This window comes from Capra hircus, chromosome 8, assembly GCF_001704415.2.
Source record: "Capra hircus breed San Clemente chromosome 8, ASM170441v1, whole genome shotgun sequence".
In the NCBI taxonomy this organism is placed as follows: Eukaryota; Metazoa; Chordata; class Mammalia; order Artiodactyla; family Bovidae; genus Capra; species Capra hircus.
In genome coordinates this window covers 82,402,112-82,426,906 of record NC_030815.1, presented here as the reverse complement: position 1 = coordinate 82,426,906, position 24,795 = coordinate 82,402,112, and the positions used below count along the sequence as shown (strand labels likewise).

General features: G+C 37.9%; 1 protein-coding gene across 2 annotated transcripts in view; it reads right to left on the bottom strand.

The window, feature by feature from the left end:
• ERCC6L2 (ERCC excision repair 6 like 2) overlaps positions 1-24,795 on the bottom strand; it is a 152,374-nt gene that overhangs the window by 72,389 nt on the left and 55,190 nt on the right. For both annotated transcript variants that reach the window (XM_005684146.3, XM_018052475.1), the window contains exons 10-11: positions 23,334-23,405; positions 20,910-21,055 (exon numbers count right to left, since the gene is read on the bottom strand). In XM_005684146.3, the coding sequence (XP_005684203.2) occupies positions 20,910-21,055; positions 23,334-23,405 (218 nt within the window). The remainder of the gene's footprint in view (positions 1-20,909; positions 21,056-23,333; positions 23,406-24,795) is intronic.

The following is a 24,795-nucleotide window of genomic DNA, read 5'->3' as shown; positions in this document are numbered from 1 at the left end:
AATAGATGAGAAAAGAAGAGAAGGGAAAAGCAAAGGAAAAAGGGAAAGATATACTCAAGTGAATGCAGAGTTCCAGAGAAGAGCAAGGAGAGATAAGAAGGCCTTCTCAAATGGACAATGCAAACAAACAGAAGAAAACAACAAAATGAGAAAGAGTGGAGATCTCCTCAAGAAAACGAGATACCAAGGGAACATTTCATGCAAGAATGGACAGGATAAAGGACAGAAATAGTAAGGACCTAACAGAAGCAGAAGAGATTAAGAAGAGGTGGCAAGAACACAGAGAACTACACAAAAAAGATCTTAATGACCCAGAAAACCACAAAGGTATGGTCACTCACCTAGAGCCAGACATACTGGAGTGTGAAGTCAAGTGGGCCTTAGGAAGCATTACTAAGAGCAAAGCTAGTGGACGTAATGGAATTATAGCTGGGCTATTTCAAATCCTAAAAGATGATGGTGTTAAAATGCTACACTCGATGTCACCAAATCTGGAATACTCAGCAGTGCCCACAGGACTAGAAAAGGTCAGGTTTCATTTCAATCTCAAAGAAGGGCAATGCCAAAGAATGTTCAAACTGCCATAAAACTGTGCTCAGTTCACATGCTGGCAAGCTTATACTCAAAATCCTACAAGCTAGGCTTCAGCAGTATATGAACTGAGAACTTCCAGATGTACAAGCTGGGTTTAGAAAAGGCAGAGGAACCAGAGATCAAATTGCTAGCATTTGTTGGATCATAGAGAAAGTAAGGAAAATCCAGAAAAACATCAATTTGTGCTTCAATGACTATGCTAAAGCCTTTGACTGTGTGGATCACAGCAAACAATGGAAATTCTTAGAGATGGGAATACCAGACCACCTTACCTGTCTCCTGAGAAACCTATATGTAGGTCAAGAAGCAACTGTTAGAACCAGCCATGGAACAACGGACTGGTTCAAAACTGGGAAAGGAGTATGACAAAGCTCTGTATTGTCACCCTGCTATGCAGATTACCTGATGTGAAATGCTGGGCTGGATGAAGCTCAAGCCGGAATCAAGATTGCCAGGAGAAATATCAACAACCTCACATATGCAGATGATACCACTCCAATGGCATAAAGTGAAGAGGAACTAAAGAGAGCCTCTTTTTGAGGGTGAAAGAAGCGAGTGAAAAAACTGGCTTAAAACTCATCATTCAAATACTAAGATCACAGCATACAGTCTCATGAATTCACAGCAAACAGAAGGGTAAAAAGTGGAAGCAGTGACAAATTTTCTTTTCTTGGGCTCCAAAATTACCATGGACAGTGACTGCAACCATGAAATTAGAAGACGCTTGCTCCTTGGAAGGAAAGCTATAACAGACCCAGACAGTATATTAAAAAGCAACGAAATCACTTTGCCAGCAAAGGTCCATATAGTCAAAGCAATAGTTTTTCCAATAGTCATGTATGGATATGAGAGCTGGAGCATAAAGAAGGCTGAGCACCAAATAACTGATACTTCTGAATTGTGGACTGGAGAAGACTCTTGAGAGTCCTTGGACTACAAGGAGATCTGACCAGTCAATCCTAAAGGAAATCAACCCTGAATATTCACTGGAAGGACTGATTCTGAAGTAGAAGCTCCAATACTTTGGCCACCTGATGCAAAGAGATAACTCACTGGAAAAGATCCTGATTCTGGGAAAGACTGAAGCCAAAAGAAGGGGGAAGTAGAGGATGAGATATTTAGGGACCATCACTGACTCAATGCACATGCATCTCAGAAAACTCTGGGAGACAGTGAAGGACCGGAGAGCCTGGCGTGCTGCAGTCCATGGGGTTGCAAAGAGCTGGACATGACTTAGTGACTGAACAACAAGAGTAACAGAATATTTCTAAGAAATTTGAGCATTAGAGCTCATTTAAGTAGGCTGTGCTACATTTTTTGGAGTTTACATTTTTTGTTTCTACATTTTTTGGATACTCAAATACTATTATCTATGATTTTCCTAACATAACTTTTAAAAACTGCTAATTTACTCTAGCTAAATAAATATACACACTTAAAAAATGTACTTGTCTTTATTTCTCTAAGTGCAGCTGAAAACCCTGGACATTATATATAAAATGAAACACAAGATTATGAAAGCTGGAGGGAACACAGAATGGTTACAGACCACAAGAGGAACAACATGGCAGTGAGTTTTCTGGCTGTATTTCTGCCTAATATATCCCAGATTGGAATACCAGAGTGGGTTTCCATGCCCTTCTCCAGGGAAATCTTCTCGACCCAGGGATCGAACTCAGGTCTCTTGCATTGCAGGCAGATTCTTTACTGTCTGAGTCACCTGGGAAGTTCCTTGGGAGAAGCCAGTGAACTAGAAATGCCAAGAGCAGTCAACAGACCAAAAAGAAAAAGAAAACAAAAGAAACCTAAGAAAAGCCTCTTCCTTTAGGCAAAGAAGCAGGAAAGGCATAGAGTTTTAAGACAGAAAAATAAAGACAATAACCGGCCTATTATTGCAAACACCATAGAAAAAAAAATCTGTGGCCCTAACCCTAACTTTGTCATCCAAGGCTGAGTGGGGAGACTAAATTTCCACCTTTGCCTGACAGTAAAGAGGTGCCTCTCATTCTCATTCAGGTGGTGTCAGGGAAGACTGACAAAGGAGCTCGAACTTTTGACTTCTGTCAAGCTATAACCAAGGTCCCCTCTGTGGTATGAGGAAAGCCATGCAGAAGTAGCAATAAAGTGCCTCAATCTCAGGATAGCAACATAGGCCAAGCAAGAGACATGGATTTCTAATCTCATGTGGCTGGCATGGTGTCTGGCTAAAACAGAAGTTTTAAATAAGATACACAGTCTCATAACATAATATTCAAAGGATCGAGTATACAATAAAAAATTACTACTCTCACCAAGATCTAAGAAACTCTCAATTTTTATGAGAAAAGACAATTAATATTTGACAACACTGCAAAGAATCAGATGTTGGAATCATCTGACAAGGATTTAAATGCCACAATAAAAATGCTTCAAAAATGCTTGAAATATGGTTGAAACAAATTAAAAATATTAAGTCTCAGCAAAGAAAGAGAGGATACCAAAAAAAAACTTTAGAACTGAAAAATAACTGAATAACAAAACTTGCTGGTTGGATTTGATACTACAGTGGAGATGACGGACAACAGAATCAATATACATAGGAGCAGGTCAATATTATTCTACACAACAGAAAGGAAACGTCCAGGAAAAAAGAAGTCTTAGAGGCCCGAGGGACAGTAATAAAAGAGCTAATACTTGTATCAAAGTAGTCCCAAGAGAAAAAAGAGAGTAACAGTGAATGAAAAGGTACTGAAAGAAATACAGCTGAAAACTTCCCAAATTTGGGGAAAAAGATAAACCTACAGAATGCAAAAATTGCATGAACTCCAAAATGATAAACCCAAAGAAAACTATATTTAGATATAGTGTAATTAAACTTCCGCAGACAGAAGACAAACTCTTGTAAGCAATCAGAGAGAAATTGTATCAACATACTACTTTTAAGGGAACATAAATTCAAATAACAGTAGATTTCTCATTAGAAACCAAGGTGGCCAGGAGGAAGCAGTGCATTATTCAAGTGCTAAAAGCACTATCAACACAAAATTTTATATCCAGTAAAAACACCCTTCAAGACTGAAAGGGAAATCATGACACTGTCAGACTAAGGACAGTTAATAGACTGTCACCAACAGACTTAGAAGCAAGATAAAACTACTAAAAGAGCCAACCAATATCCAGTCCTATCAAATTTATCTCAAGAAAGTATTTTTTTTTTCTTTTTCATGAGTCCCTTCTTCATTTCTATTTTCCCTTCCCACTATTTCAAACCTTGACATCATACCTGTATGTATTACTTCACTGGCCTCCAGTCTTCCCTTACCTTTGACCTCAGATCCATTCCCATATTACATAAAATAATTTTAAGCACAGAATATAGAAAACTAGGGGCTTTCCAGGTGGCCCAGTGGTAAAGAATCTGCCTGACAATGCAGGAGACACTGGAAAGGCAGGTTTGATCCCTGAGTCAAGAAGATCCCCTGGAGGAAGAAATGACAACCCACTCTAGTATTCTCGCCTGGAAAAATCCCATGGACAGAGGAGCCTAGTGGGCTACAGTTCCAGGGGGGTCACAAAGACTCAGACATGACTAAGCTACTGAGCACACTTGCAGAGAAAACTAAGTATGCCATTCCTCTATTTAAAACTTCTCAATTCTTTGGAGAGTCAAAGTTTTGTCTTCATTTAATTTGACCTCTGTTTAAAATATACAGTGAAAAGATGCCACAAAAGATATATGCATATTTTGACAGTTTTAAAAATAAGAAATTGTTTAATGGATCTGACAAATTCATTTTTCTACCAGCCAAAACATATCAGAAGACAAAGAATTCATTCTGGAATGAAGTTATTTATAAAGATTTTTTTTCTAAATATATCTAGCAAAACTTAATAATAAAATGTTTGTCTACTTACTTAAAGATTTCAGCTGCCTACAGCTTTTTAGATTTTACCTAATAACAACTGTTATCCTCTCATATTTTGAACTTTTGGTGTCTAAATACCCTACATTTAGCAATTATTTATTATATAATGATCATAAAATTCTCTATTTTTAAAAACTAAAACTTAAAATTCAAGAATAAAATCAGTTTTCTTTATATTCTACACTTTGCTAATCTCAACCTTCAAAGCCTTACGCTGAGACTTTCTCTTGCTGTTTTTCCCTTTTCAGAATCTTTATACTGGATACTATCGGGGGAGAGAAAATGTTAATAGTCTTCTCTTACACAGTTTCTATCAAAATAGAAAGAAACGAATATTTATACAGCATCTACTATATACCAGGAATGGTGCTAGAAATTTTCATATATCCTATACTTTCATCCTCAACACAGTTCTATGAGCTATTATTCTCATTTTACAGATGAGAAAATTGAGAATCAGAAATATTAATTTACTTGCTTAAAAGTCATTGAAGTGGCTAGCGTCTGGATTCAAACCCAGGTATTCTGACTTAAGGTTCAGTATTCAATAGAAATTGAATTAGCTCCTTTGGAAAATAACTTATTAGAGGCAACAGCAAAAAGTTATCACAGAGACTTAAACTCAAAGAAAGGAATGAGGTGGGATAAACAGTAAGGTTTGGAAAAAATTCTAAAAATAAGTAAATTAGGGGAGTAGGTGATTTAGATGCCAAACAAGCAGAAGAAAAGTTAGAAGTTTACCTGTCTACTATTGTGATGGGGAAATTTTTGAAAAATCAAGGTTCATAAGATTACATAATTAGACTATTATGTGAAAAATCAACTAGTTATGATTAAAATAAAATTGGAGGGTAAGAAATATTTTCTAACACTTAACACCAAAAGTAAGTCTAGTCAACTGTTCAGTAAGTTGTGACATGAATTTACCTCAGATGTCCTAAATAAGCCACAGGAAGGTCACCACTAGTTGACGTAACAATCTTCAAAGATACTTTGAAGACTGTCCAAGTTAATTCAGAGGCAATATTCCTTGTAGAGAAAAAGAGAATCTCTAAACTCTGTCTCTAGAGACGAGATGATTCTCTATTTGATGATAATACAATTCAGAACTGCAAACATTTTCAAACCTGTCACTCCTCTCATATGGCTAAGCGCAAAAGCTTACTCCTTAAGCAAGAAAATACAAAAAGAATATAGCTCTTTTCAACCTGAGAAATGGTATTAAGACAAACCCATAATCAACATACAATCAACATTCATTCCTTAGGTCTTTCATGTTCTATTTTGTATCAAAAATATATAAAAATTATATTTAACCATATCTTAATGTTACACAAAAATGCCATCAATGAATTAAATTTTATTGTTATGTATTAACTATTATATAAATCCTGCATGCCATATGAAGATCGAAGATACTGCATGCCACAACAAAGACCTGGCACAGCCAAATAAATATTTGTTTTAAAAGGTCGAATAAACTATTCACTTACCGAGAAGCCTAAATATATTTAACCAATACCATGCTCAGAGATAGGAAGGTTCAAAAGCATTAAAATGTCATTTTTCTACACAAAGTCATTTATAAATTCAGTGATTCCAATAAAAATTCCAACCCAAGGAAAAATGCCAGAAAACTCTCCTTTGATGAACTGAATGAGATGATTATGGAAAGCTAAGCTTTAAGGTATTGACATCCCAGAATAAAGATTCACAGAATGAGAGTTTAAAGCAAAAAAATAAATACATAAGTTAAAAGACAAAAATTAGTTATTTAAAATAAAATAATAAAATTGGAAAATGCCATTTTTTTCAGCAATAGATCCAAGAAAGATAAAAACACAAAGTAAGAGATCAAAGTTCACAGGTTTAAAGAATCATTCTAGGGGAATTCCCTGGTGGTCCAGTGGTTAGGACTCCGAGCTTTCACTGCTAAGGGCCTGTGTTTATCCCTGTTTGGGGAACTAAGATTCTGCAAGCTACGCAGTGCAACTCTGTCCTCCCCGCAAAAGGAATCATTGTAGGAACACTAAAATCAGATAACCTAGTGACCAGGAGAGACACTAGAGAAAACTAAAGAGAAGCCACTGTCAAAGAAATAATCAAAGAGAACCTTCCAGAGTTCAGAAATACAAGCCTTCAGATCACACCCAGCAAAATAAATGAACAAAAACTCACATCAAGACTCAAATATCGGACTTCCGTGGTGGTACAGTGGGTAAGAATCTGCCTGTCAATTCAGGGGACATGGGTTCAATCTCTCGTCCGGGAAGCTTTCACGTGCTGCAGAGCTACTAAGCCCATGCATCACAACTGCGGAGCCACACTCGACAACTCTGAAACCTGTGCATACTAGAGTCTGCACACTGTAACTATGGAAGCCCATGTGCCTAGAGTTTGTGCTCTGCAACAAAAGAAGCCACTGTAATGAGAAGCCCATGTACCACAATGAAGAGTAGCTCCTCATGCTGCAACTAGAGCAGGTCCACGCAGCAACCAAAAGATCCAGCACAACCAAAAATAATTAATTAATTTTTAATTAATTTATAAAAGAGTCAAATATCACTGTGAAATTTCAGACTAAAACAGGTTGATTGGCATTAGACAAAATTTCAGAAATACTAAATACCAGAAAACAATGTTGAAGAACCAAAGAGCCTCTTGATGAAAGTGAAAGAGGAGAGTGAAAAAGTTAGCTTAGAGCTCAACATTCAGAAAACTAAGATCATGGCATCTGGTCCCATCACTTCATGGCAAGTAGATGGGGAAACAGTAGCTGACTTTATTTTTGGGGGCTCCAAAATCACTGCAGATGGTGACTGCAGCCATGAAATAAAAAGATGCTTACCCTTTGGAAGGAAAGTTATGATCAACATAGAGAGCATATTCAAAAGCAGAGACATTACTTTGCCAACAAAGGTCCATCTAGTCAAGGCTATGGTTTTTCCTGTGGTCATGTATGGATGTGAGAGTTGGACTGTGAAGAAAGCTGAGCACAGAAGAATTGATGCTTTTGAGCTGTGGTGTTGGAGAAGACGCTTGAAAGTCCCTCGGACTGCAAGGAGATCCAACCAGTCCATTCTAAAGATCAGTCCTGAATATTCATTGGAAGGACTGATGTTGAAGCTGAAACTCCAATATTTTGACCACCTGATGCGAAGAGCTGACTCATTTAAAAAGACCCTGACGTTGGGAAAGACTGAAGGCAGGAGAAGAAGGGGACGACAGAGGATGAGATGGATGGATGGCATCACCGACTCAATTGACATGAGTTTGAGTGAACTCCGGGAGTTCATGATGGACAGGGAGGCCTGGCATGCTGTGGTTCAGTTCAATTCAGTTCAGTTCAGTCACCCAGTCGTGTCCGACTCTTTGCGACCCCGTGAACTGCAGCACACCAGGCCTCCCTGTCCATCATGAACTCCCGGAGTTCACTCAAACTCACATCCATCGAGTCAGTGATGCCATCCAGCCATCTCATCCTGTTGTCCCCTTCTCCTCCTGCCCCCAATCCCTCCCAGCATCAGAGTCTTTTCCAATGAGTTAACTCTTCACATGAGGTGGCCAAAGTACTGGAGCTTCAGCTCTAGTATCATTCCTTTGAAAGAACACCCAGGACTGATCTCCTTTAGAATGGACTGGCTGGATCTCCTTGCAGTCCAAGGGACTCTCAAGAGTCTTCTCCAACACCACAGTTCAAAAGCATCAATTCTTCGGCGCTCAGTGTTCTTCACAGTCCAACTCTCATATCCATCCATGACTACTGGAAAAACCACAGCCTTGACTAGATGAACCTTTGTTGGCAAAGTAATGTCTCTGCTTTTGAATATGCTATCTAGGTTGGTCATAACTTTCCTTCCAAGGAGTAAGCATCTTTTAATTTCATGGCTGCAATCACCATCTGCTGTGATTTTGACAGACTGGTTCCAAATAGGAAAAGCAGTACGTCAAGGCTGTATATTGTCACCCTACTTATTTAACTTCTGTGCAGAGTACATCATGAGAAACACTGGGCTGGAAGAAGCACATGCTGGAATCAAGATTGCCAGGAGAAATATCAATAACTTCAGATATGCAGATGACACCACCCTTATGGCAGAAAGTGAAGAGGAACTAAAGAGCCTCTTGATGAAAGTAAAAGAGGAGAGTGAAAAAGTTGGCTTAAAGCTCAACATTCAGAAAACGAAGATCATGGCATCCGGTCCCATCACTTCATGGGAAATAGACGGGGAAACAGTGGAAACAGTGTCAGACTTTATTTTGGGGGGCTCTAAAATCACTGTAGATGGTGATTGTAGCCATGGGGTCGCAAAGAGTTGGACAAGACTGAGCAACTGAACTGAACTGAATACCTACAAAGATCTGAAAAGAAATTCTCTACAGTTGGCCAAAGCAATTACATGAGAGATCACATAAAAGATATTTTTGATGTTCAAAAATACATGAAATTTATTTTCTATATATTCTGGCATACAAAGTTATTTGTTAAAATAGCTGAGAGATAATATAGACAGATGACAAAAGTAGAAGAAACGGTGGATGTGTGCTAATGTTAATACCACACATTACAAGTACTTAGAAGATACTGTAGAAAGTTGCTGGACTAAAAGTCAAAAATTAAAGTATATTATTTAAGGCTAAAAATTAATTAATAGACAAAAAATAAAAAGAATAAAGACTACACGGAAAATGGGGCTGCTGCTAAGTTGCTTCAGTCGTGTCTGACTCTGTGTGACCCCATAGACGGCAGCCCACCAGGCTCCCCTGTCCCTGGGATTCTCCAGGCAAGAACACTGGAGTGGGTTGCCATTTCCTTCTCCAATGCAGGAAAGTGAAAAGTGAAAGTGAAGTCGCTCAGTCATGTCCGACTCTTTGCGACCCCATGGACTGCAGCCTACCAGGCTCCTCCGTCCACGGGATTTTGCAGGCAAAAGTACTGGACTGGGGTGCCATCGCCTTCTCTGGGAAAATGTGGAGGGGGAAGTAAAAGAAAACTAAATTTCCCTTTAACATAACACAAAGTCCAAGCTGTTGATAAACTAAAAGATAATGAAGAGTTAGGATTCTGGCAAAAATAATGAACTGAGCCAGTATGAAAGTCTTTTGTTTCAACACCCAAAAATTAAACATAAATTTTTGCAAAACGAGAAAAACAAAACAAAAACTGAGTGTATCTCTTTTGAAAAATATAGCTGATGAATGTATTTATTATATTTTGTAAAGTTCTTTATGTAACAAATGTAAGGACTTAGGTAACAAATCATTCTTTGAATTCAGTCACAGGAAAACAGGAATCCAAAACTTCTCGTGCCCTGGTTGGGATACCTGCCAGAGAAGTCAAAGTAAAACCACAGTAATGGAGAACTCCTATAACCAGTCTCCTAAGGATTAACAGAGGAAGATAAGCTCAAAATAAAAAATTACAAAATGTGTGAAGAAACCATCTGCCATGAGCAAGAGCCAGAGGGAAGAACAAATAGAAGGATTAGCATCCCCCCAAAATAGGAGTTAAATAGAGTAAAAATGCTATTCAAAAAGATATTTTAAAAAATGACTAAAACTACTAAAGAAATAAAAGCTAGAAACCATAAAAAACAAAAAATATAGATCAATGATCAGTCAGATTTGAAAAATATAAGGAAGATCTTTTAAAAAATTTGAGTATATTCCTATGCTGTATGCTATAGCCACATGACTTTTTTATTTTGACCCTCTCAATTCCCTGTACCTTTTAACCCCTTCTCCCTACTCCTTCCCTTTGAGCAACCACTAGCCTATTCTCTGTATCTGAGTCTGTTTTGCTATGTTTGCTCTTTTATTTTTTAGATACTGTATGTAAGTGAAATCATATAGTACTTGTCTTTCTCCATCTGATTTATTTCACTTAGATTATACACTGTAGATTCACCCATGTTGTCACAAAGGACAAGATTTCATCCTTTTTATGGCTAAGTAATATTCCACTGTGTGTGTGTGTGTGTGTGTGTGTGTATATGTAAATATATCTATGTATGTGTGTATAATCATTATCCATTTCATTTATCAATAGACACTTAGGTTGCGTCTGTATCACAGTTATTATATATACTGCTGCTGTGAACATACATATATCTATTCAAATTAGTGTTTTTCATTTTCTTCAGATAAATGACCAAAAGTGAAATTGCTAGGTTGTATGCCAATTGTACTTTTAATTTTTTGAGGAACCTCCATACTGGTTTTCATAGTGACTGTATTAGCGTAGATTCCCACCAACAGTGCAGAATGGTTGCCCTTTCCCCATCTCCTCAACAACACCTGTTATCTGTGTTTTGTTTTTTTTTGGTAAAAGTTACCCTGACAGGTGTGAGGTGCTATCTCTCTGGTTTGAGCTGCATTTCCCTGATGATTAGTGATGTTGAGCACCTCATCATGGGCCTGTTGGCCATCTGTATGTCTTCTTTGGAAATATATCTATTTAGGACCTCTGCTGATTTCTTGGATTATTTGGCTTTTTTATATTGAGTTTTATGAGTTCCTTATATATACTGGATATTAACCCCTTATTGAACATATCATTTACAATATCTTCTCCCATTCAGTAGGCTGCCTTTTTCTTTTGTTGATAGTTTCCTCCACTGTGCCAAAGCTCTTTAGTTTGATATAGTCACGTTTATTTTTGTTCTTACTGTCCTCGCCCAGAAAGATTCAAAAAACATTACAAAGATCAATGCCAAAGAGCTCATTGCTTATATTTTCTTCTAGGAGTTTTATGGTTTTAGGTCTAACATTAAATGTTTAATCCACTTTGCATTTATTTTTATATCTGGCATTAGAAAAGAGTCTACTTTCACTCTCTGACATCTATCTGTCCGATTTTCCCAACATCACTTATTGAAAAGACTTTTTCCCCCACTGAATATTCTTGGCTGCTTTAAGACAGATCAGTTCAGTACAGTTCAGTCGCTCAGTTGTGTCCAACTCTTTGCGACCCCATGAATCGCAGCACGCTAGGCCTCCCTGTCCATCACCAACTCCAGGAGTTCACTCAGACTTGCGTCCATCGAGTCAGTGATGCCATCCAGCCATCTCATCCTCTGCCGTCCCCTTCTCTGCCTGCCCCCAATCCCTCCCAGCATCAGAGTCTTTTCCAATGAGTCAACTCTTCACATGAGGTGGCCAAAGTATTGGAGTTTCAGCTTTAGCATCATTCCTTCGAAAGAAATCCCAGGGTTGATCTCCTTCAGAATGGACTGGTTGGATCTCCTTGCAGTCCAAGGGACTCTCAAGAGTCTTCTCCAACACCACACTTCAAAAGCATCAATCCTTCGGCGCTCAGCCTTCTTCACAGTCCAACTCTCACATCCATACATGACTACTGGAAAAACCACAGCTCTGACTAGACAGACCTTAGTCGGCAAACTAATGTCTCTGCTTTTGAATATACTATCTAGGTTGATCATAACTATTCTTCCAAGGAGTAAACGTCTTTTAATTTCATGGCTTCAGTCAACATCTGCAGTGATTTTGGAGCCCAAGAAAATTAACTCTGACGCTGTTTCCACTGTTTCCCCATCTATTTCCCATGAAGTGATGGGACCGGATGCCATGATCTTCATTTTCTGAATGTTGAGCTTTAAGCCAACTTTTTCACTCTCCTCTTTTACTTTCATCAAGAGGCTTTTTAGTTCCTCTTCACTTTCTGCCGTAAGGGTGGTGTCATATACATATCTGAGGTTATTGATATTTCTTCCTGGCAATCTTAATTCCAGCTTGTGTTTCTTCCAGTCCAGCGTTTCTCATGATAAAGTTGACCATATAAATGCGCTCTGTTCTATTCCACTGATCTATGCGTCTGGTTTCATACCAGTACCATATTGTTTATTATGGCTTTGTATACCACACAAATTTGATTTTGAAATCATGAAGCAAGACAACTCAAGCCTTGTACCTTCTCAAGCTCTCTTTGGCTGTCTGGGGTCTTCTGTGGTTCCACACAAATTTTAGGACTATCTGTTCTGTGAAAAATGCAATGGGTATTTTGACAGTGATTGTATTGAATATGAAGATTACTTTGGCCCTATGGACATCTTAATAATGTTAATTCTTTCAATCCATTACCATGGTGTACCTTTCCATTTATTTGTGTTCAATTTCTTTCATATTTGTGTTATAGTTTTCAGTGAACATGTCATTTACCTCCGTGGTTAAGTTATTCCTATTTTATTATTTCTGATGTAGTTGTAAAAGAACAACTGTAATTTCTCTGATAGCATATTATTTGTGTATAGAAATGCAACAGATTTCTGTATGATAATACTGTCTCCTGCAACTTTGTTGTTTAGTTTCTAAGTCATGTCCAACTCTTTGCAACTCCATGGACTGTAAGCTCACCAGGCTCCTCTGTCCATGGGATTTTCCAGGCAACAACACTGGAGTGGGTTGCCATTTCCTCCTTCAGGGAATGTTCTCAATCCAGGGATCGAACCTGCATCTCCTGCTTGGCAGGCAGATTCTTTACCTCTGAGCCACCATGGAAGCATCCTACAACTTTACTGAATTCATTTATTAGTTCTTATCGTTTTCTGGTATTGTCTTCAGGGTTTTCTATATATAGAATCATGATATCTGCAAATAGCGACAGTTTTGCTTCTTCTGTTCCTATTTGGATGCCTTTTATTTATCTTTCTTACCTAATTACTGTGGCCAGGAATAACGGTAACATGTTGAATAAAACTGGTAAGAGTGGGTGTCCTTAAAAAAAAAAAAAGAGTGGGTGTCCTTGTTTTGTTCCTGATCCTAGAGGAAAAGTTTAAAGCTTTTTACCACTGTGTATATTATTAGCTGTTGGTTTTTCATATATGGCCTTTATTATGTTATGTTCCCTCTATAACCACTTTATTGAAGGTTTTTATGATAAACAGACATTGAATTTTGTCAAAATCTTTTCTGTATCTATTGAGATGATCATACGATTTTTCTTCTTCAATGTGTTAATGTGATCTATCACATGATTGATTTGTGGGTATTGACTCCTACTTGCATCCCTGGGATAAATCTTACTTCATCATGGTGTTTAATCCTTTCAACTGTTATTGAATTCCATTTGCTAATATTTGTTGAAGATTTTCAGATCTCATCAGGTATCACTACCTTGTAATTTTCTTTTTTGTGTGATATCTTTGTCTGGTTTTGGTATCAGGGTTAATGCTGGCCTTGTAAAATGAGTTTGAACGTGTTTCTTTTGCTTCAATATTTATGGAATAGTTGGACAAGACTAGGTATTATCTGTTCTTTATTTGGCCAAGCCACTTGACTTATGGGATCTTAGTTCCCCAACCAGAGATCAAACCTGGGCCCCCTGCAGTGGAAGCATGAAGTCTTAACCACTGGACATCCAGGAAAATCCCAACTGGTTCTTTAAATACTTGGTAGAATTCCTCTGTGAAGCCATCTGATTCTGGACTTTTGTTTGTTAAGAGTTGTTTGACTACTGATTCAATTTCATTATAGCAATCAGTCAGTTCAGATATTTTATTTCTTCCTGATTCAGTCTTTGAAGACTGTATGTTTCTAGGAATTTATACATTTTTTTCCAGGTTGTCCAATCCATTGGCACATAATTGTCTACAGCGGTTTCTTATGAGTGTTTGTATTTCTGTGATATTGGTTGTAACTTCTCTTTTATCTCTGATTTTGATAGGTGTATGCTGCTGTTGGTCAGTTGCCCAGCTGTGTCTGGCTCTTTGTGAACCCATGGATTGCAGCATGCCAGGCTTCCCTGGCTTCCCTGTCCCTCACTATCTCCTGAAGTTTGCCCAAGTTTCTGTCCATTGCACTGTTGATGCCATCCAGCCATCTTATCCTCTGACACCCTCTTCTCCTTCTGCCCTCAATCTTTCCCAGCACCAGGAACTTTTCCAATGAGCGAGCTATTCGCATCAGGTGACCAAAATACTGCAGCATCGACTTCAGCATCAGCCCTTCCAATGAGTCTTCGGGGTTGATTTCCTTTAAGATTGACTGGTTGGATCTCTTTGTTGTCCAAGGGACTCTCAGGAGTCTTCTCCAGCACCAAATTCAAAGACATCAATTCTTTGGCATTCTGCCTTCTTTATGGTCCAGTTCTTACAACTGTATGTGAGACCAATGGGAAGACCATAGACTTGACTATTCCCATAGACTTGACTATAGGGATCTTTGTCAACTGAGTAATATCTCTGCTTTTCAACACACTGTCTAGGTTTGTCATGGCTTTCCTGAAAAGCAGTAATCGTTTTCTGATTTCATGGCTGCGTCACCATCTGCAGTGACTTTAGAGCCCAAGAAGAGGAAATCTGTCACTGCTTCCACCTTTTCCCCTTCTATTTGCCATGAAGTAATGGAGCCAGATGCCATGATCTTAGCTTTTTTAATATTTAGTTTTAAGCCAGCTTTTTCACTCTCCACCTCCACTCTCCTCAAGAGGTTCTTTAGTTCCTCTTCACTTTCTGCCATTAGTGTGATATCATCTGCATATCTGAGGTTGTTGATGTCTCTCCTGCCTATCTTGATTCTAGCTTAACTCATCCAGTCTGGCATTTCTCATGGTGTGCTCAGTTTATAGTTTAAATAAACAGGGTGACAGCAGACAGCCCTGTGGTATTCCTTTCTCAATCCTGAACCAATCAGTTGTTCCATACAGGGTTCTAAGTGTTCCTTGCTGACCCACATACAGGTTTCTCAGGAGAGGTAAGATGGTCCAGTACTCCCACCTCTTTAAGAACTTTTCAGTTTGTTATGATCCACATAGTCAAAGGCTTTAGCGCAGTCAATGAAACAGAGGTAGATATTTTTCTGATATTCCCTTGCCTTCTCTATGATCCAGTGAACGTTGGCAACTTGATCTCTGGCTCTTCTGCTTTTTCTAAACCCTGCTTGAACATCTGGAAGTTCTTGGCTCACGTAACGCTGAAGCCTAGCATGAAAGAGTTTAATTAGGACCTTACTAGCATAGCATGGGAAATGAGTGCAACTGTCAGATGGTTTGAAGATTGTTTAATACTACTATAGGTGTATACTTACTGACAGTTAACATTTGTCAACTGTTTTCTGCTTGCTTTTGTAATACTTCTACGCTCTTCCTTTAGTCTCTTCCCTTGGGGTATGATAACTTTCTTTAGTGTTATGTTTGGGTTCCTTTCCCTTTTATTTCTCTGTATCTATTGCAAATTTTTGGTTTAAGATTACCATGAAGTTCATATATATTGACATGTGTGTGTATATATACATATGTAAATATAAAATACATAAATATGGAACCAGTCTGTTGTTCCATGTCCAGTTCTAACTGTTGCTTCCTGACCTGCATACAGATTTCTCGAGAGGCAGGTTAGGTGGTCTGGTATTCCTATCTCTTTCAGAGTTTTCCACAGTTTGTTGTGATCCACACAGTCAAAGGCTTTGGCATAGTCAGTAAAGCAGAAATAGATGTTTTTCTGGAACTCTCTTGCTTTTTCCATGAAACAGCAGATGTTGGCAATTTGATCTCTGGTTCCTCTGCCTTTTCTAAAACCACCTTGAACATCAGGGAGTTCACAGTTCATGTATTGCTGAAGTCTGGCTTGGAGAATTTGGAGCATTACTTTACTAGCATGTGAGATGAGTGCAAATGTGTGGTCGTTTGAGCATTCTCTGGCATTGCCTTTCTTTGGGATTGGAATGAAAGCTGACCTTTTCCAGTCCTGTGGCCACTGCTGAGTTTTCCAAACTTGCTGGCATATTGAGTGCAGCACTTTCACAGCATCATCTTAGAGGATTTGAAACAGCTCAACTGGAATTCCATCACCTCCACTAGCTTTGTTCGTAGTGATGCTTTCTAAGGCCCACTTGACTTCACATTCCAGGATGTCTGGCTCTAGATTAGTGATCACATCATCATGATTATCTGGGTCGTGAAGATCTTTTTTGTACAGTTCTCCCGTGTATTCTTGCCACCTCTTCTTAATATCTTCTGCTTCTGTTAGGTCCAGACCATTTCTGTCCTTTATCGAGCCCATCTCTGCATAAAATTTTCCGGCTGTATATTGTCACCCTGCTTATTTAACTTTTATGCAGAGTACATCATGAGAAACACTGGACTGGAAGAAACACAAGCTGGAATCAAGATTGCCGGGAGAATTATCAATAACCTCAGATATGCAGATGACACCACCCTTATGGCAGAAAGTGAAGAGGAGCTAAAAAGCCTCTTGATGAAAGTGAAAGAGGAGAGTGAAAAAGTTGGCTTAAAGCTCAACATTCAGAAAACAAAGATCATGGCATCTGGCCCCATCACTTCATGGTAAATAGATGGAGAAACAGTAGAAACAGTGTCAGACTTTATTTTTTTGGGCTCCAAAATCACTGCAGATGGTGACTGCAGCCATGAAATTAAAAGACGCTTACTCCCTGGAAGAAAAGTTATGACCAACCTCCATAGTATATTCAAAAGCAGAGACATTACTTTGCTGACTAAGGTCCGTCTAGCCAAGGCTATGGTTTTTCTTGTGGTCATGTATGGTTGTGAGAGTTGGACTGTGAAGAAGGCTGAGCGCCGAAGAATTGATGCTTTTGAACTGTGGTGTTGGAGAAGACTCTTGAGGGTCCCTTGGACTGCAAGGAGATCCAACCAGTCCATTCTGAAGGAGATCAACCCTGGGATTTCTTTGGAAGGAATGATGCTGAAGCTGAAGCTCCAATACTTTGGACACCTCATGCGAAGAGTTGACTCATTGGAGAGGACTCTGATGCTGGGAGGGATTGGGGGCAGGAGGAGAAGGGGACGACCAAGGATGAGATGGCTGGATGGCATCACGGACGCGATGGATGTGAGTCTGAGTGAACTCCAGGAGACGGTGATGGACAGGGAGGCCTGGCGTGCTGCGACTCATGGGGTCGCAAAGAGTCGGACACGACTGAGCGACTGAACTGAACTGAACTGAACTGATACACACACACACACGTTGTTATTGTTATTTAGTCACCCAGTCTTGTCTGAATCTTTGAGACTCCATAGACTGCAGCACACCATCTCTCTGTCCCACACCATCTCTTGAAATTTGCCTAAGTTCGTATCCATTGCATTGGTGATGCTATCCAGCCATCTCATCCTCAGATACCCTCTTCTCCTTTTGCCCTCAATCTTTCCCAGCATCACGGACTTTTCCAATCTGAGTCAGCTGTTTGCACAAGATGACCAAAATACTGGAGCTTCAGCTTCAGCATCAGTCCTTCCAATGAGTATTCAGGGTTGATTTCCCTTAAGATCAACTGGTTTGATCTCTTTGCTGTCAACGGGACTTTCAAGAGTCTTCTCCTATACCATAATTCAAAGGCATCAATTCTTTGGCATTCTGCCTTATTTATGATCCAGTTCAATATATATAGACATACATATATGTATTCTTACATATATATTTATATACACACATATACACAATTTTATATATTTATATATATACACACATTATATAAATCTGTTTTAAAGTGACAGCTGCTTAAGTTCAAATGCTTTTAAGCGCTACATTTTTACTCCACACCCCATGTTTTATGTTTTGAATACCATATTTTACATCTTTCTATTTTTTGTATCATCTAACTCTTTAATGTAGTTGTAGTTATTTTTACAACTTTTCCTTTTTTAAAAAAATCGAAACATATTTGATTTAGAATGTTGTGTTAGTTTCTGATGTATAGCAAAGTGATTCAGTTATGTTGTTTTTCAGATTCTTTTTCATTTTAAATATTGAAGATAGTTCTGCAATTTCTGTCTTTTAATCTTCATTCTACCCCTTTTTAAGGGTTTGAACTGCTGCCTTTACTATATATTTGTCTTTATTAGTGAGATTTTTTTCTTCCATATATTTTGTTATTTCTGGTTATGGCCTTTTCCTTTCACTTGAAGAAGATCCTTTCACATTTGTTATAGGATCCATTTTGTGATGATGAACTTTTAGCTTCTGCTTGTGTGGCAAACTTATTCTTTCCTTCAATTCTGAATGATAGCCTTGCTGGTAAAGTATTCTTGGCAATAAGTTATTATTATTATTTTTTTTTGTTTCAGTACTTTAAATATAATGTGTTACTCCCTCCTGTCCTATGAAGTTTTGCTGAAAAATCAGCTAACAGGACTTCTAAACACAAAAAATAGATTTTAAAATTAAAAATTCAATAGACAGATTAAATAGCAATTTGCAATATAGCTGAAGTGATAATTAGGAACTTTATGGCAGAGGTTATCAAATTAGACTACAGGTGAGCAGAACAGGAATGAAAGATAATTGGTTGTCATGATAAATTCTAAACTATTTGAACTATTGTTGAAGGTATTTATACCTTTAAAACATTATTTAAAAATTAAGAATGCTTACGTGTGTTTGATAAACCTTAGCTGAAGACAGTGTTCTGTCATTTAATACTGAGTACTTAAGGAATCGTGTGAAATTCTTCTTGAATTCATTCACAGGTAAATGGAAATCTAGAGCTTCTCAGGCCTTAGCTGCAAGAATTCGAGAATAATTTTAGTCCTCAGCAGTTAAGCAGCTCACTCACCATATATATTTGATTTCTCACTGTAATTTTTCTGTTTTTTGGCCATGCTGTATAACTTGTGCGATCTTAATTCCTTTACCAGGGACTGAACATATCCCATGGCAGTGAAAGCACTAAGTCCTAATCACAGGACCTCCAGGGAATTTCCAAAGCAATTTTTTTACTTACTTACTTTTCCTTTCTTGTATTTTATATGTTTTTTTTAAAGTCCCTTGAGATTAATTTCAAAAATATACAAACAGCTCATAAAGCTCAATATTAAGAACAACAAACAATCCAATCAAAAAAATGGGCAGAAGACCTAAACAGACATTTCTTCAAAGAAGACATACAGATGGCCAACAGGCACATAAAAAAATGTAATAAATCACTAATTATTAGATAAATGCAAATCAAAACTATAATGAGGTATTGCTTTACTCCATTCAGAATGGCCCTCATCAAAAAGTCAACAAATAATAAATGCTGGAGAGAGAAAAGGAAACCCTCCTACACTGTTGGTGGGAATGTAAACTGGTATAACCACTATGAAAAACAGTAATAACTACCATATGATCCTACAATTCCACTCCTGGGCATATATCTAGAGAAAACTATTATGATCCTATAATTCCACTCCTGGGCATATATCTAGAGAAAACTATTACCATCCCAGTGTTCACTGCAGGACTATCTATAAGAGCCAAGACATGGAAGTAACTTTAATGTCCATCCACAGATGAATGGATAAATACATATATATACACAATGCAGCAACATGAATGGACTTTGAGGTTATCTAACTAAGTAAAGTAAGCCAGATAAAGATAAATATATGATATCGCTTATATGTGGAATCAAAAAAAAAAAGGTACAAATGAACTTATATTTAAAACAGAAGACGACTCACAGATCAAGGGAGGGGAGGGATATGTTAGGAGGATGGGATTAACATATACACACTACTATATATAAGACAGATAACCAACAAGAACCTACTGTATAGCATAGAGAACTATACTCAGTATTTTGGAGTAACATAAAAGGGAAAAGAACCTGAAAAATAATATAGGTTACTGAATCTTTCTGCTGTACACCTGAAACTTACATGACATTGTAAGTCAACGATACTACAATCTTGAATAAATAAATACATGAATAAATAAATAAATAAATCTCCTTTGAAATTCTTTTTGAAAGACAGTGGGAGTATATCTATAAAATACTTATTATATTAGATGTTAAAAAGTTATAGATTTCTTACCCCTGCCAAAAGAGACTAATCTTCTCAGGTGTTTATATCAACTTAAATTTTTCTCTAAAGTATGTGTATGTCTTAAAAAGTTCACTGAGATTCATAAACAGGTGTTAGAACTGATTTAGCTTTATAAAACCTATAAATGTTCAGCTGCTCTCCTTGAGACCAAGCAGAGACAGAGGAGGGAAACTCCTGGTCCATTAAGCCTTCCTTATGGGTTCTCAAGGGTTCCTTGACCACAGTTTGAAGATCACTGCCACATGTGACTCTCAACTATTCAATTAATAACTTGATTATTCAATTAGTCTGACTGTTCTAACCACAATACACGAGTCAAAAAACTACAGAATATTTTGATGAAGAAGCATCCACTTTTCAGATATTTTAAAAAATAAAGCCAGATGTATAAAAAGGATGAAAATAATGGAACTGACAGAAAAGTTTAGATAAAACTCAATAATGGTATCCCAGTCAAAATTAGCATTTTTGTTACTTCTCCTTAAAGCTAAATGAAACACAGCAATAGAAGCATAATCACTGAAAATCCAGTAATAGGTTAAGGATTATCTTAAATCTTAAGAGCAATTAGATAGAAATCAAGTTATAAAATTTTATTTTCTTACATTGTAGAGACAAGGCAAATGTTTACATCTTGAGTGCTGTTGAATTCTTTCACAATCTTGATTCTTTCCTCTGATTTTGTACTTCCATCCAGTCGTCGGTAATCAAGTCCAGATGCCATACAGTATTGCTGCAGCACATCAAGCAACTAGAGGAAAGATACAGAGACATGCAAAAATAAACTCATGGTTTAATAAGTTTCATACCATTATACAGATGAGCTTTATTAAGTATTAATATCGCTGTTCACAATTTCCTTCTTATAATTACAAGAGCAACAAATATTTTCTATTTTCTGACTCATACATCTTCCTACTATTATACTGAAACTGACTTTAACATTTGGCAACCTTTGTGTTAAAAAAAGAAAAATCAATATTTTAACGGAAAAAATCAATCTTTAGCTTTCTAAACTAAAAAAAAAAGGAATAAAAAGAAAAGTATTGGCCAACTCATTTATCTAATTATATTAATTATTTTTGCTATAGTCTACATTCTTAAATATCTTAAAGAACATTTTAATTATTAACAAAAACATCTAAGTAGAGAATTAGAAATCTATCTTTATGTTTGCTATCTGATAGTAAGTAATTCTGATATCGGAGAAGGCAATGGAGATTTAAGTATCTGTTTTAAAAGTTGTATACCTCATTACCATTTCCCACAGAAATTATTAAGAAGCAGAAGATATTAGGAAGAGGTGGTAAGAATATACAGAAGAACAAAAGATCTTCATGACCCAGATAATCATGATGGTGTGATCACTCACTTAGAGCCAGACAACCTGGAATGCGAAGTCAAGTGGGTCTTAAGAAGCATCACTACAAACAAAGCTAGTGGAGGTAATGGAATTCCAGTTGAGCTATTTCAAATCTTGAAAGATGATGCTGTGAAAGTGCTGCACTCAATATGCCAACAAATTTGGAAAACTCAGCAGTGGCCACAGGACTGGAAAAGGTCAGTTTTCATTCCAATTCCAAAGAAAGGCAATGCAAAAGAATGCTCAAAACTACCACACAACTGCTCATTTCACATGCTGGCAAAGTAATGCACAAAAGTCTCCAAGCCAGGCTTCACCAATATATGAACTGTGAACTTCCAGATGTTCAAGATGGATTTAGAAAAGGCAGAGGAACCAGAGATCAAATTGCCAACATCCGCTGTTTCATTGAAAAGGCAAGTAGAGTCCCAGAAAAACATCTACTTCTGCTTTACTGACTATGTCAAAGCCTTTGCCTGTGTGGATCACAACAAACTGTGGAAAATTCTTAAAGAGATAGAAACACCAGACCACCTTACCTGCCTCCTGAGATATCTGTATGCAGGTCAAGAAGCAAGTTAGAAATAGACATGGAACAACAGACTGGTTCCAAATAGGAAAAGGAGTACGTCAAGGCTGTATATTGTCACCCAGCTTATTTAACTTATATGCAGAGTACATCATGAGAAACGCTGGACTGGAAGAAACACAAGCTGGAATCAAGATTGCCAGGAGAAATATCAATAACCTCAGATATGCAGATGACACCACCCTTATGGCAGAAAGTGAAGAGGAGCTAAAAAGCCTCTTGATGAAAGTGAGAGAGAGTGAAAAAGTTGGCTTAAAGCTCAACATTCAGAAAACAAAGATCAGCGCTTCTGGTCTCATCACTTCATGGCAAATAGATGGGGAAACAGTGACAGACTTATTTTTTGGACTCCAAAATCACTGCAGATGGTGACCGCGGTCATGAAATTAAAGGATGCCTGCTCCTTGCAAGATAAGTTATAACCAACCTAGACAGCATATTTAAAAGCAGAGACATTACTTTGCCAATAAAGGTCTATCTAGTCAAGGCTATGGTTTTTCCAGTAGTCATGTATGGATGTTAGAGTTGGACTATAAAGAAACCTGAACGCCAAAGAATTGATGCTTTTGAAATGTGATGTTGGAGAAGATTCTTGAGAGCTTCTTGGACAGCAAGGAGATCCAACCAGCCCATCCTAAAGGAAATCAGTCCTGAGTATTCACTGGAAGGACTGATTCTGAAGCTGAAACTCCAATACTCTGGCCACCTGATGCAAAGAACCTACTCATTTGAAAAGACTCTGATGCTGGGAATGATTGAAGGTGGGAGGAGAAGGGAATGACAGAGGATGAGATGGTTGGATGGCATCATCAACTCAATGGACAGGAGCTTGAGTAATCTCCAGGAGTTGGTGATGGACAGGGAAGCCTGGCGTGTTGCAGTCCATGGGGTCAGAAAGAGTTGGACACGACTGAGCGACTGAAGTGAACTGAACTGAACTCACAGAAGATACATAAGCAGTAAATGTGGCTAGATGTTTTTTTAAATCTCTTTAAGATACAGAGACCTCTTTACAAACTTTTAGGCCTCAGGAACTAGACCTGAATCAATTGAAAATATGCTTCACACAAAACTCACCTTGGTGGAAAAGGAGAAAAGAAGAACTTTATCTTTGTTTTTCCTGCAGTGATTTAAAAGCTGCTGAAGAACCTGGAAGAGAACCACAAGAACATCAGTGAACCAGTTTCAATAAAAAGTATACTTTATATACATAAACAACACTTAAGAATTTTTTTAAAAATTATTTTATACAATATAATCTCAGTAATCTTTGATAATTCCCTTCATCTTTTCCAAGTATTAGATATTACATGAGATGGTGATGGACAGGGAGGCCTGGTATGCTGCAATTGATGGGGTCGCAAAGAGTCGGACACAACTGAGCGACTGAACTGAACTGAACTGAACTGAAATTCATCATTATATTGTTAAAAATGAGGTAAATTAAATTGCTCAAGGACTTAGTTCATCTCATCTGGATTAATAAAAAGAAAGCATTTTAGATTATGAGATGCATTTAAATTGATTAATTTAATTTCCAAAAACACTTTTTTTATACTTACAGTATGTTTAGAAACTAAATTACAGAACAGTATTTCTTTCAGGACTTGGGCCTAGATATCTATCTAATATCAAGAAAACTAGAGATATCAAGAAAACTAGAGATATCAAGGGAATATTTCATGCAAGGATGGGCACAATGAAGGACAGAAATGGTATGGACCTAACAGAAGCAGAAGAGATTAAGAAAAGGTGTACACAGAAGGACTATACGAAAAAAGGTCTTAATGACCCAGAAAACCGCAATGGTGCAGACACTTACCTAGAGCCAGACGTGCTGGAGTGTTAAGTCAAGTAAGCCTTAGGAAGCATTACTAATTACTACAAACAAAACTAGTGGAGGTAACAGAACTACAGCTGAGTTATTTATAATCCTAAAAGATGATGCTATTAAAGTGTCAGAAATATGTATATATATATATATATATATATATGTCAGATATACATATTGTACCATTCTAATGGTATAAAGTGAAGAGGAACCAAAGAGCCTCTTGATGAGGGTGAAGAGGAGAGTGAAAAAGCTGGCTTGAAACTCAGTTCAGTTCAGTCGCTCGGTTGTGTCCGACTCTTTGCGACCCCATGAATCGCAGCACGCCAGGCCTCCCTGTCTATCACCAATTCCCGGAGTTCACTCAGACTCACGTCTATCGAGTCCGTGATGCCATCCAGCCATCTCATACTTGGTCGTCCCCTTCCCCTCCTGTCCCCAATCGCTCCCAGCATCAGAGTCTTTTCCAATGAGTCAACTCTTCACATGAGGTGGCCAAAGTACCGGAGCTTCAGCTTTAGCATCATTCCTTTCAAAGAAATCCCAGGGCTGATCTCCTTTAGAATGGACTGGTTGGATCTCCTTGCAGTCCAAGGGACTCTCAAGAGTCTTCTCCAACACCACAGTTCAAGAGCATCAATCCTTCGGTGCTCAGCCTTCTTCACAGTCCAACTCACATCCATACATGACCACAGGAAGAACCATAGC